Source organism: Cydia pomonella, chromosome 5 (assembly GCF_033807575.1).
Source record: "Cydia pomonella isolate Wapato2018A chromosome 5, ilCydPomo1, whole genome shotgun sequence".
Taxonomy (NCBI): Eukaryota; Metazoa; Arthropoda; class Insecta; order Lepidoptera; family Tortricidae; genus Cydia; species Cydia pomonella.
In genome coordinates this window covers 21,534,913-21,547,916 of record NC_084707.1, presented here as the reverse complement: position 1 = coordinate 21,547,916, position 13,004 = coordinate 21,534,913, and the positions used below count along the sequence as shown (strand labels likewise).

General features: G+C 34.7%; 1 protein-coding gene across 1 annotated transcript; it reads right to left on the bottom strand.

Moving 5' to 3' along the window:
• Window positions 1–6,172: 6,172 nt before the first annotated feature.
• LOC133518084 (uncharacterized) lies at window positions 6,173–8,003 on the bottom strand. The gene is made up of 2 exons (XM_061851660.1): window positions 7,322–8,003; window positions 6,173–6,702 (listed from the first exon to the last, which is right to left on the bottom strand). The coding sequence occupies exons 1-2, from the start codon at window positions 7,603–7,605 to the stop codon at window positions 6,336–6,338; spliced, it is 651 nt and encodes a 216-aa protein (XP_061707644.1). The 5' UTR covers window positions 7,606–8,003; the 3' UTR covers window positions 6,173–6,335.
• Between the last annotated feature and the right edge of the window lie 5,001 nt (window positions 8,004–13,004).

The following is a 13,004-nucleotide window of genomic DNA, read 5'->3' as shown; positions in this document are numbered from 1 at the left end:
ATAATATTAATATCAAAAAAAAGGAAATGGGATCTACGTTGGTATGGAGACTCGTTTGTACACTTTTCTCTTAATTATACACGAAAAGTAATAAGCTAGCAAAAAAATAATAATAATACGGCATATTGTTCCCAAAAACAAAACAATTATTTCTTTTAATGTTGGTTAAAAATAAACAACAAAACGTTCACTAATTACGAAAACACTTTGAAAGCAAGTCTCGAACAAAACGATAAAACTCCAATCAGTGGTATCTTCAGTTATCAAACAATTCCAGCAAAAGATTAATGCAGCAGAAAAGAGGGATAAAACTTGCGAAATATTCCAAAGCGGTCCTTAATGACACAGGCAGGATGTACAGTGGAATACAGAAGTTTATCTCTTTAGTAATAAAAGTTGAAGATACGGACTTTATGTATGTATTCGAATTACTATGAGTATGGCCAAAAAGTTTATCCAAAAGAGAAGGCAAGCTATAGGATTGCCACTTGTTTTGATTAAGAAATTTACTGCGTTATTTGAAAATTAATGCAACGTGGCAAAAAGCAATGTCTGACGGGTGACTTGTGTAAGTAAGATAGTCTTCTAAAGAAGAGACTTTTTCCAGATCGATTTTTATATTGCACGCGCATAGTGATATTGACAACCGGAATCATGGGCGGGACAGCAATACGTGGAATAGAGATAGCAACAGGCGGATCGATGTACAAAAATCTATCTAGAAAGTGTCTCTGCTTTAGTTGGATGTTTTCCTAGTTTACTATGATCATCTCATCTGTTTTGATCACTGATAGGGATCAATTTTGATTAGCAAAATAAGTAACGGTACTATTCGGATCCTATATAGATCCGAGTGTTTTAAGTATCTGTATTTAAAAAAAACGAACGAGTGTACGTAAAATTATGTATTAGGTACAGTCGGCGTCAAATACTTTGTAGCAACCAAAGTAGCCAAATAGTTCGGTACACCATATATTTAGTATGGTGTACCGAACTATTTGGCCAGTTTAACTGCTACAAAGTATTTGACGCTGACTGTACCTTAAATACATAAACACGAACTACTTAAAATGTAATTACTTATTTCAGTAAAGGACACAAAATCATTTAGTATAATACTCAATTCACTAATTAAGATAACTACAACACTGAATTCCCTAATTAAGTAAGATTGTACCAAACATGCGTATTAATGGTAGTTAGGCATTTTTCTAATAGGCTATCTACTAAGCATGTTAGTGATATAACATTTATTTTAGCAAACTGTGCCACAAATTGTCCATCAAATAATGGGATAGAATAACAACATAAAAAAGCGGCCAAGTGCGAGTCGGACTCGCGCATGAAGGGTTCCGTACCATTTAAGACGTATTAAAAAAAAATCTACTTGCTAGATCTTGTTCAACATTTTACCACTTTGGACACACATTTTACCACTTTGGGACTGTCTCTCGCGCAAACTATTCAGTTTAGAAAAAAATGATGTTAGAAACCTAAATATCATTTTTGAAGACCTATCCATAGATACCCCACACGTATGGGTTTGATGAAAAAAATTTTTTTTTAATTTATTGACGTATTAAAAAAAAACTATTCACTAGATCTCGTTCAAACCAATTTTCGGTGGAAGTTTGCATGGTAATGTATATCATATATTTTTTTTAGATTTTTCATTCTGTTATTTTAGAAGTTACAGGGGGGGGGACACACATTTTTTTCACTTTGGAAGTGTCTCTCGCGCAAACTATTCAGTTTAGAAAAAAATGATATTAGAAACCTAAATATCATTTTTGAAGACCTATCCATAGATACCCCACACGTATGGGTTTGATGAAAAAAAATTTTTTTTTTAATTTTTATGACGTATTAAAAAAAAACTACTTACTAGATCTCGTTCGAACCAATTTTCGGTGGAAGTTTGCATGGCAATGTATATCATATATTTTTTTTAGATTTTTCATTCTGTTATTTTAGAAGTTACAGGGGGGGGGACACACATTTTTTCACTTTGGAAGTGTCTCTCGCGCAAACTATTCAGTTTAGAAAAAAAATGATATTAGAAACCTAAATATCATTTTTGAAGACCTATCCATAGATACCCCACACGTATGGGTTTGATGAAAAAAATTTTTTTTTTAAATTTTTATGACGTATTAAAAAAAACTACTTACTAGATCTCGTTCGAACCAATTTTCGGTGGAAGTTTGCATGGCAATGTATATCATATATTTTTTTTAGATTTTTCATTCTGTTATTTTAGAAGTTACGGGGGGGGGGACACACTTTTTACCACTTTGGAAGTGTCTCTCGCGCAAACTTTTCAGTTTAGAAAAAAATGATATTAGAAACCTCAATATCATTTTTAAAGACCTATCCATAGATACCCCACACGTATGAGTTTGATGAAAAAAGATTTTTTGAGTTTCAGTTCTAAGTATGGGGAACCCCCAAAATTTATTGTTTTTTTTCTATTTTTGTGTGAACATCATAATGCGGTTCATAGAATACATCTACTTACCAAGTTTGAACAGTATAGCTTTTATAGTTTCGGAAAAAAGTGGCTGTGACAGAATCGGACAGACAGACGGACATGACGAATCTATAAGGGTTCCGTTTTTTGCCATTTGGCTACGGAACCCTAAAAAGTTGATCCTACATGAGTGGATATACAATATACAATACATGTCACTTAACAAAATCACACAAAATGCCGAAACATAGCACGAGCATATTTTAAGACGCATGCCTATTAGTCAACGTTCTGCTATTTTCGTTTTCTGTGCATAAGCGGTCTTTAATGATGAGCTTTAAATACTCATTATAGGCAGCTTACAACGAAAAATCGATTGGAATGCTTTAAATTACTGTTGACTTTTGCTGAGTGTCTGCGGAGGTTAACTGGATGAGATCGTTTTTTAGCGCTAAACCGCATGTTGTTACTTAGTTTTTAACTATTTTTCATTTACTGAGTAGTTTAACTGTATGGTGCACAATAATAGTAGATTGTTAACCTAGGGATGGAAGGTACCGTCACTCGAACGCAGTGAGAGCGCTTATAGTCCACGACTGACATTGTGTTTCGAATACGAGAAAAGTAAAATTCATGTGCATTTAAATAAAAACACAGGTAATTATAAACTTCAGTAGTATTTCTTGAGGGTACATTCAATTAACAATACAGGTAAAAATATCGTTATTTATGGAATTGGATGTTAATTAACAAAATTTTAGTTGCTTATTGTAAAAAAAGAAAAAAACGTACTTAAAAATTACAGTGCTCTAGAGCAGAAACGTATAATTTTCTGCACACTTTTTAGAACAACAACAACCAACTTTCAGAGCATGAGAAATAAAAATAATATTTACTTACTAGCTTACTGATTAGGTATTGTGTAAGCAAGAACTCATCGTCGGAGTACACTATTGTATTTTTAATTTTATAATTCAAACATAAAGTAATTGCTACAGGTTTAGGATATATATATTTTTAGTTCGGAATATGGTATGTTCAAGTAATTCTGAATCTCATCCAAATTTGAGTAATTCCGAAAACCACCCTTTTTTTTTTTTTTTTTTTATTTATTTTATAAGACACACCAACAGTACATAAGAAAAGCTAGCAAAGTAACAAGTATAGTGGCCACGTATAATATCTATGTACCAATAACAGGTGTGCAACAACACTCAAACAGTTCGAGGCATTTTACACTACATTATTATACATTAATAGATTAAGTGATTGAAACATGCATAGGAAAAAACTAACTACTACTAATAGTACTAATATAATACCACAAGCGTTTTAAGTTTTATTGAACATTCTGCGCTTTTAATTTTGAATAGAATCACTAAATATGTCTATTTCGAAGTTTTGTTGAAGTGACAGATTATTCCAAGTTATTTGCATTCTATGGATCGGAAGTGACTTGCTCAGTTTAGTCCTGGTAGAACCGGGGCGAAAAATAGTTAAATTATAAATAGACTTACTTGACAACTCGGAAAACTTTATAATTTCACGAAACTAGGCGCCAGTCGTCGAGATGCGGAGAATTGCCTTTATTAGTTATTACAGAACAATACAATAATACCACACCTTATAAATTTTATTGGTAGGACAAGGCTATTTCAGAAATGCTCCGCATGTCTCCTCATCGAGGCAACTATAATTAAGACCTCCTCATATTAAAATGCCTCGACATCACTTATTAACCGCATTCCCGTGTCTCACTGGATCTCATAAAGCGACAGACGACATGCTGTTAGTATGGTTCGCATTTTATTGTGCACTGAGAAGTAGAGTTGGTAAGAAGTTGAGCCTTTTAATTATAAATTTGAATCCGCAAAAAATCAGGAAAAAATCTAAAAAAAAATTGCGGATTAGCAAAGTCATATTTCTTGTTTTAATTAGTATCGATTTCCGCAAACTAACGCCTGATTCTATTCGTTAACTCCAATTGTTGTTACGCGACTCTGCGCTTAACTTAAGAGTCTTTTATGTCCCGAGTCGAGTCCTTTATTGAGTTTTTTAAGTTCAACTTAAAAGCAATTGACTCTTCGAATAAAGACTACGCTAATCAGTTTATATCTGTTTTATCTATACGAGTAACACAAAGGAAAAGTAACATTTTTTTAATGATTTGGCATAACCCATGAATTTATTATGGAGACAATGCCTTTTAGAAAATGAGAGTTCTCTTTAAAGGACTCAAGTCTTTGCAAAAGACGTAGTACCCTGTGAATCCAATACACTGTATCTGCAGTACACTGTGTAACGTAGTTACAGTGTATTTGACTCAAAGTGTACTATAGGTCTTGATAAAAATTAAGGACTCAAGTTTCGACTTAATGACTAGAGTCTGAAAAATTGAGTCGAGTCTAACAACAGAGTACTCAAAAGGGTTGAGTCTTAACCAACACTACTCAAAAGCAAATGAAACTGGTAAACGTTGTTTGAATAAATGATAAGGGTAGCTTGTAAGTAGATACAGTTTTCATTGACTTTGGCTTTAACGAAGCCACTTACATTGACGTAGATTTAGATTTAGTAGATCACTGTATTGTACAATGTACATGTATACAATAAATAAAATACACTACACTAGAGTCCGTCTAACCTAACTTTGCACCCACTCGAAACGTCGCATTTAAGCTTAAAAGTGCAAAAGTTTTTGGCAAATATTTCATTTTCGTTTTGTCACTGACTGTACTTTTCTTACCACGGGCAACTAATACTCACTCATAGAGATAATTATAGAAACCCCAAACACGATTAGGTTGCGTTGTTTCATAACAATTAACAAACAACATTAGTAAACTAACATGTAGATTAAGTTCAAAACTAACAATTATGTGGACCATTATGTTGTCTATAATAAATAAATAATAACAGAGTTCCTATGGCCAACTCCTGTCTCCATCATCAGATCAGATCGATGGTACCATAATACTGCATTGTCACCCGACATACATTGGGCACGATACCTCGGGACGCTTTTAAGGGTTCAAATGGTTCAAGAGTTTAAAAAACTATTAAACGATAGAGGTGAACCACTATTGTTTAATTCTAAGTCTTAAATTGAATAAGTACCTACATCCACATTTTTGCAAGAAGTTGTCTGGTTTTGGCATCAAATAGTGTAAGGGATTCTAGGGTGACTAGAATAGGTACGATGTACCAGTAACATATCAAAAAGATTGCCTAAAAGATTAACAAATTAAATGCAAGTAGGTAACTAGGTAAAATTTAATAGGTATGTGGATATTTAGTAGGTACATTCATACAGACAAAAAGATTTGAAAAATCACATGTTTACTTTTTTTATACCATGACCGCGGCAAACAAGCCTGCGGCCCGCCTGATGTTAAGCATCCACAGCTACAGCATCCTATAGCTGTTACAGTGTACAGCTTAAAATGGTTTCTCTTGGGAGCCCTGGAAACGTTCCTCACCATCAGGAACACAACACTACATGACTATTTTGTCTACTTTACTATCATCATTTATGGGATAAATTCATAAGAAAAACTACCACAATCGATCAAATTTACAGATAAGAGAAAAAAAGTTTGCACACTCGGGGAGATTATTTGGACTTTACCGAATGTTCTCAGTTTGATATTAATATTACTCAGTTATTACAAGAAAAGGAGAGAGATATAGAAAACTAAAAACTTACTTGTCAATGTGTTTATATTAAAAGTAATCTTTTTGGATTCAAAAGTTCATCACAATATGGCCTGTATTTTTATAATTAGAAGCTAGTAAGTGGAAGATTCATGCAGGCACAAGTTCATAAACCTAAATATTCCAAATGTTGTATAATCATCCAAACAACTTAATTTTTCAGAATAGTTACATCTTGAGTTGAAGGAGGTTCATGTGCCTCTGGTAAAATAGCAGTAGCTGTGCCATTATCAATCTTCCTGTATTGGAAATTGGGTAGATTTCTCTTTGCCGAATCGACTGTATCTCTAAGTCTTTCGGCTGAGATCTTAGCAGAAAGTTGGGTTTCTTCCTGGCACTCTTTGACGAGGTCCCTCATGTCACCGTCAGCCATGGGTGCTATGGCTAAGGAGCCCACTTCATGATGGCGCTTGAGTTCGTTGTCGATGCGGAGTAACTTTTCTTTGCTGGTATGGGTACGCCATGGTCGCTTGGGATCGGCTCCAGAAAGGACGTTTTCTTTAAACTCCTTTTTGGCTCTGTAAATGAGTAAGTCAATATTTTTTATTGAACCAATTACATATCAATATTTTAAAGTATAATTATGCTTATTTTACTTTATTTTTATTTCACATAGTTTCGTCTTGGGAACCTAATTTTTTGATGCTGTTTTTCTGTTTTAAAGTGTTAAGAATACAGAAATTACATAATTGGGATCCATTTAAGTTAACTAACAGGGGTAGAAAACGTATTTATTAACTACTTTTATAAAAATATATATAGTACACACCTATACAGCTAACTCGCATTAAATTAAACCTTTTCGTACCTATTTCAGAATACAAATGAGCTAAATCTAATATGGAGCCCTAGCCAAAATGATAATCGATGGCAGGAAACGAAATGAAACACTAAAATATACGTAGGTAAATAATGAATGGAAAATAATAGCGTTGCGTTTCAGTCTACCCCTAATCTAGACAAGACCAATATTTGGTCGGTTTCAGCCTAAATACGCTGTCCTACTGGACATAAGCTTTCCCAAATGGTACGAATTTGCTGGTGAGTTTTGCACTTACGGCCGATCACCCCAAAATGCTTGTCATTAATCCTGGAAGGATCATCTAATTATTATTTTTATCATATTACGATACTTACTGTTTTCCCATAGCAAGCAACTCACGCAGTTTTCTCTCATTTTCTTCCAGCAACGCTTTGTCAACCTTATATGGATTCTCGTCAAATATTTCCGTCTCTCTGGCAACCCGATCTCTCATCTCTTCCTCCTCGACCTCCTTATCAAACTTTTCATGGAACAAATTCACTATATCTCGACACTTCTCGGTTAATTTCACTTCTGGCACTTCCAATCCTTGAAGAAGTTTGGCCAACTTCGATTTTTCCTCGTCTGTAGCCATCGTTTGATCGAGCGTTGTTGCCATAACAAACCCGTTGCCATGAGAACAGCTGACGTTAGTACATGAGGAAGGCGGTGACGATATCGTTCACTTTATCTTGTATTCTTTCCTCGTAACCATTCATCTGCCATAATATGTAGGTGCCCGCGAGGCACAGAAAAAGGAGGACGGGAACTATGACCCAACAGAGCTTAAATAACAGTGCGACTACTTGAAAAGGTAGGAAAGCACTCATTTTTGACGAATATGTACTTAGGGGAAGGTATGATATTTCTTGCTTAAATTATGAAATATCTTATTAATTTTACTATAATTTTAGTTACTGTTTAGAAACTGTTGTTAATAAAACATTTTGAAGTAGTTGTTTGTTGACGTTTAGTTTGACCGTAGGTTTTTGACATTTCAGTAAAATAGGTTGCCATATTGTGGCAAAGAGCATATAATCACTACGTTTTATATTGTGGCATAGATCATGCACAGATAACACAAAATTACTATGTCTCTTGTTTTTACATACTTTTCTTGACTAAACACATTCGCTGCGGCAAGGGGTCGATTCGGCCCGATGCATGTCTATTTGCGTTGCAAACACTTTCTCCAGCGGAAATTACGTTAAAATATGAATCACTTTATGGAGTCTGATTAAGTTGATATTTGAAATTCTTCCGTAATTCCGATGACAATGTAACCATATGCTAAGCTTATCTGATGATGCAGAACTCATGGGATATTTTAATCTTGGATCTACTGGTTGGATCTATCGAGAATGAAGGTATTTTAAACACATTTAGGCTCATTAGAAAGGTCTCTAGAGTTAGACGAAGCTAACTTTGCAGCGATCTATAAAAAGTTTTTTCGGTGGCAGCATGGTTTCCTTTTTATCACCTGTCACTATGCCCGTCACTTTCGCGCTTACATAATTGTTAGAACGAGACAGGCATGGTGACAAATGATAAAGAGCCGACCATCTTAGCCCTACTGGAGTGCAAGATGTGATAACACCACAGAAAAAGTATTAAATAGTCTTCATACTTGTGAATTTATTCTACTATATTAATCAATTGTAAAAATAAGGAAGCTACATTTAAATCATATTTTTTGTGAACATAAAGATGAAATTCATAAGATTATCAATATTATTACCTTTAATATGCCTATATCTATTAGGTGTGGTAAATTTTTGGTGAAATTAACCTTGGTCTTAACTAATATTATATTGTCTAAATAAGTTTGTTTTTGCCACATAGTTGGCAAACAAGCATACGGCCCGCCTGATGGTAAGCAGTCACCGTAGCTTATGGACGCTTGCAACACCAGATATATTACATGCGCGTTGCCGACCCTATTGATGTCTCATTCCACTTATCTGTCATCAACGTGTCTTTATGTCAGGAAACATTGCCATATACCAATAGAGAACGTGCATTAACTGTAGGGGGCAGCACAGGATCCCCTGTTTATGGGCACGATGTGTAAATATCAAGTTTAAGCTTCCAATGTAACCCACAAGATGGCAGAACCTACAATGTACAATAAAACGTACGCGGACTGTAGAGGGCAGCACTTGCTTTGGCGTGCAGTGTCAATGTATAGTTTATGTTTCCGATTCAGGCCACAAGATGGCAGACCCTCCAACGCGTACGGTTGTCCAATTATTGCGGTGCATACTTAGCTTGGTCTCACTCTAGAAGTAATTTATAGACATAAAATGAATAAATACATAAATAAATAATTTATAAGTCCCACAGTAAGCTCACTAAGGCTTGTATTGTGGGTACTTAGACAGCGATATACATAATATATAAATATTTATAAATACTTAAATACACAGAAAACACCCATGACTCAGGAACAAATATTCATGCTCATCACACAAATAAATGCGCTTACCAGGATTTGAATCCGGGACGATTGGCTTCATAGGCAGGGTCACTATTCACTGGGCCAGACCGGTCGTCAAATACTTTTAAGACATGCAAATTAGAAAAAATACAGTCAGTTTTAGCGTGTGTATTTATTTTTCTCAAACTTGCTATGAAATGATGACATGACTTACGTCAAATTAGGTCCGGAAATACTTCATATCAGGTCGCATGAGTGAACATGATATGTAAAGGAATTTCATACTGCCTTACACACCTAGGACTGTAAAGCAACCTTCTTTTGTTTTTTAACGTCAAATTGTGACACAACGTCTTGGTATCCAACCATCAACTAGCTTCAGTTAGCTTGGTACGGTGATTTGTTGTGCATATTCGTTGCTAAGCAACGGCGGTGGCGCATCGCGCTAACGCGCGGACTTACGGGTTGTAGACCGCTGGTAGAGTGGCGAGCCGAGTAGGTCGCCACAAAACAAATTGACTACAATTTTTTGTTTTAATGGCAAGTTTGAGAAAAGCACTATACATATCTCGACGAGAAACGGGGTTGCCGGCCGCGTATCTCTATCCCGCGTATATAATATATATCTACTTGGCCTGCAACCCTACGTTTCCCGGCCTCTATAGTAATGTACTATTACTGTAAGTTGTTTGGTTTTCGCTCCAATACGTAATAATATGAATGTTATGATTAAATGATTATGACGTATATGTACGTTACGGTGGTTGTGTCCAGTGCTCCATGACTACCGAGTCGATTCTGCCGAATGTGGTTCAGTTCAATAGATTTGTTTTTATAAATCGGTGGCAAAAAAAGCTACACGTTGTATTTAGAGTTTCAAAGAAGCAGGAAAATACGGAAAATACTGTAGGCAACTTAAAGTTATTCAAACGTTAGCAATATTTATCTAATCCATCGTAAATTGTGCTCCAGTGTTCCTTATATCATGTGTGTCGTATTTTCTCATAAGTGCAAACATTGCAATGGATTACTTATTATTTGGTATTTATTGAACACTATTCTGACTTTTCCTACAATATAGATTTCTAGCATTCTCGTTTATCCAATCAAAGTGGTAACTAATGTTGGTGTAGATTATCTTGCTGTATGATTTTTTCATGTGACCCCAGGAGACAAGGCCAATTTGAATATAGTCGTTTACTACGAGTGCTGCGCCAGTGTCACCTCTGGAATAAATTAAAAAAAATATAACTACTAAGTAATTAGATATCTTACTACATTCAGGTTTTGAATCCTATTTGCCAAATGCTTTACCCGAGAAATCAGTTACGTCATATAAGAAGTTATTTTTTTATTATCACATGAATTCAAAAATATAGAATTAAGATTATTATTATTTTAACCAATTAGTTTAAAAATATCTGCAGAATGCATATCATAACGGGATGATTAATCGTCATCATCATCATATCAGCCTTATCACCCACTTCTGACCTGAGCTAATTTCATCCATAAGTGACTGAATTATTATTTGAGGTAATCTACGACTTAGAAACTGATAAGCTCATAATTATAAAAGTGATCCTACCTTTTCTTTGCGCTTACAGTTGGCAAAAAAAACACAGGTCATACGTAATTTAAGCAATTTTGCTTAAATTACGTATTTACATATTTATGTATGTGAGCTTTTTTAGTTACAACATTTTAATTTTTTTCCATACAGCCATTTTTGCCATAAAAACTAAATTGGGGAAAAACTTACTCAAATGCCCGACTGTGTTCGTCTTCCATACAGAATGTTCCTTCAGCAATACGATTGGGCCCAAATACTTTATGACATTCCTCAATGTTTACCAAATGTTGGCGCATGTGCTTCAGGTATTTGCTTGGTTCTTCATTATTCTAATAAATTTAAAGAGTAACTACTTTCAATTATGCAAAATAGAAATTGAATAAGATTTCCGAACGTGAATACATACCGCAATTTCTTTAGTGTTAGTTAACAACATGTTTAACCGAACAAATACATAAATGAGTAACATTAAAAAGAAAAAAAAAACATTATTACATAGTTGAATAACCCACCCTGATCCTAGGAGCAAAGTTAAACCCATACAACAACTTGAAATGAAAACAACTACCCGTCTCGAATACTACTTACATTTAGTGACCCCCAGCCAGCAACAAAAGCGGATTCATAAAAAGGCGGTGTCTATCTACTTTGCCCAAAGCTATATCATTTGCAAGCTTAGCGCCTGTATGTTTTTCATGTACAATGAAATCTATAACTTTCCTTACTTGACCTAATTCTTCATAGTCATCTCCCATTGAGACTTCCATAACTATATTATTAAATGGTTTATTGCAGTTGACAAAACATGTCGCAGCAGTTAAAAGAATATCTTGAGTTAAAACAGAGGCACCACATCTTGGATATACACCACAATCTAATTTAAGAAATAGAGAATGGGGGTATTTGTATATTGTTGTTTTATCTCCACCCGCTATTCTCAGTATATTGTGAGTTGTAGCTCGATCTATTAGAGTTGAACTAATTAATACAACTAATATTGCGTATACTAACACCATGGCTTTTTCAGCGATATTGAACGTTAATGACCGAAGGTTACAATCATTAAATTTTATTTCGTAATTAAGTAGGTCAGTTACGAATAATCAATCGTACAGTATGCAGTTTTAATTTTACGAGTTTCAATTTCTTCGTGGTTGTGTTTTATGTTGGTTTTACTTGATATATTTGTACTTTTGATTTGGTCAACTGATTATTTCAATGTCTTGACTTCTCTGTAGAGTTCTTTGTTTTATTATGAAGCTCTTTAGCAACTGTTTAGTTAGGTACATTGTTATAATTTGAGGAATCCTAAATATGGTTGCTTATTATTCTCTGATTTGCAATATTTTTACACGATTATACATGTCATATGTAGGTCATTCGTGTATGAAGCTTACAAAACTGCTCATCACAGTCTGTGCATAAAGTGAGTCGGCTGCGACGACGCGACTTGACGACGTCACGATACACGTCACGTGACCCCAAGTCAAAAGGTCATTGAAGATTCTGATGGCGTCACAACTCTCGGTTTGACACCGGTTTGCATATAAATGTGTAGTTTTTAGCATGTTTTTAAGGATATGGACTTGTCGATTTTAATCATGTTATATGCATGTAATGTGTCATGATTTATACGCACACATATACAGCTTGCTCAACACTAAAATGGCTACGGCTTGAGTATTGAATTTTGTACTGAAAACAGACAACGGGGGCCTCGCTTCTATGTGTGTGTTACGTGTGTATTCAGTTATGAGTCAAACCGTAAACTATGACGTCACACAATTTTCAAAGAGCGTTTTGGACGCAAAAGCATTTGTCAAAATATATTTTGTTAATTTAACATATTTAAAGCAGTTTTTAGGGTTGAAGTTGAATTTTAGGGCAACGTTTGTTTAAAATAGAACGTAATACGAGCACTTCAAAAAAATTGGAAACAACCCTATTAGCGACAGCTATAGCCTTAAATAATACGAACCAAAGAGTATGTAAATCAAATGTTTATTTA